The 312-nt window shown below is 50.3% G+C and overlaps 1 protein-coding gene across 1 annotated transcript; it reads right to left on the reverse strand.

The window, feature by feature from the left end:
- Positions 1-4: 4 nt before the first annotated feature.
- Positions 5-250, reverse strand: LOC113473795 (glutamate receptor ionotropic, kainate 1-like; the record flags this gene model as incomplete). The annotated part of the gene is made up of 1 exon (XM_026833235.1): positions 5-250. A coding segment is annotated over one exon (246 nt), but the record flags the coding sequence as incomplete, so codon positions are not given.
- Positions 251-312: the final 62 nt, after the last annotated feature.

Here is a 312-nt window from a genome sequence, read left to right on the forward strand (position 1 = left end):
TTATCCTCTTCATACACGATGGCCACTTTGGTCCAGTTGAGAAAGCGGATCACATCTTTGAAGGCAGCGTTGAGTAACTTCTGGGACGGATACAGGTTTACTGAGAACTCCTTACTGTTCAGTTCTAAGTCCAGGCGCGATTCCATATGGGGTACATCGAGGGCCTCACAGATACTCTGCACGTGGGGGCCTAGGAGGGCGTCGGACGGGCCAAACAGGGCCTGCACCCCGTTCTGTAACTGACGGCACACTGGAACAGAGAGATGGTAAGACCTTTAACTTTCTACATTTTCACTTATAGGTAGGTAGGTA

This window comes from Diaphorina citri, unplaced genomic scaffold, assembly GCF_000475195.1.
Source record: "Diaphorina citri unplaced genomic scaffold, Diaci psyllid genome assembly version 1.1 scaffold97718, whole genome shotgun sequence".
Classification (NCBI taxonomy): Eukaryota; Metazoa; Arthropoda; class Insecta; order Hemiptera; family Psyllidae; genus Diaphorina; species Diaphorina citri.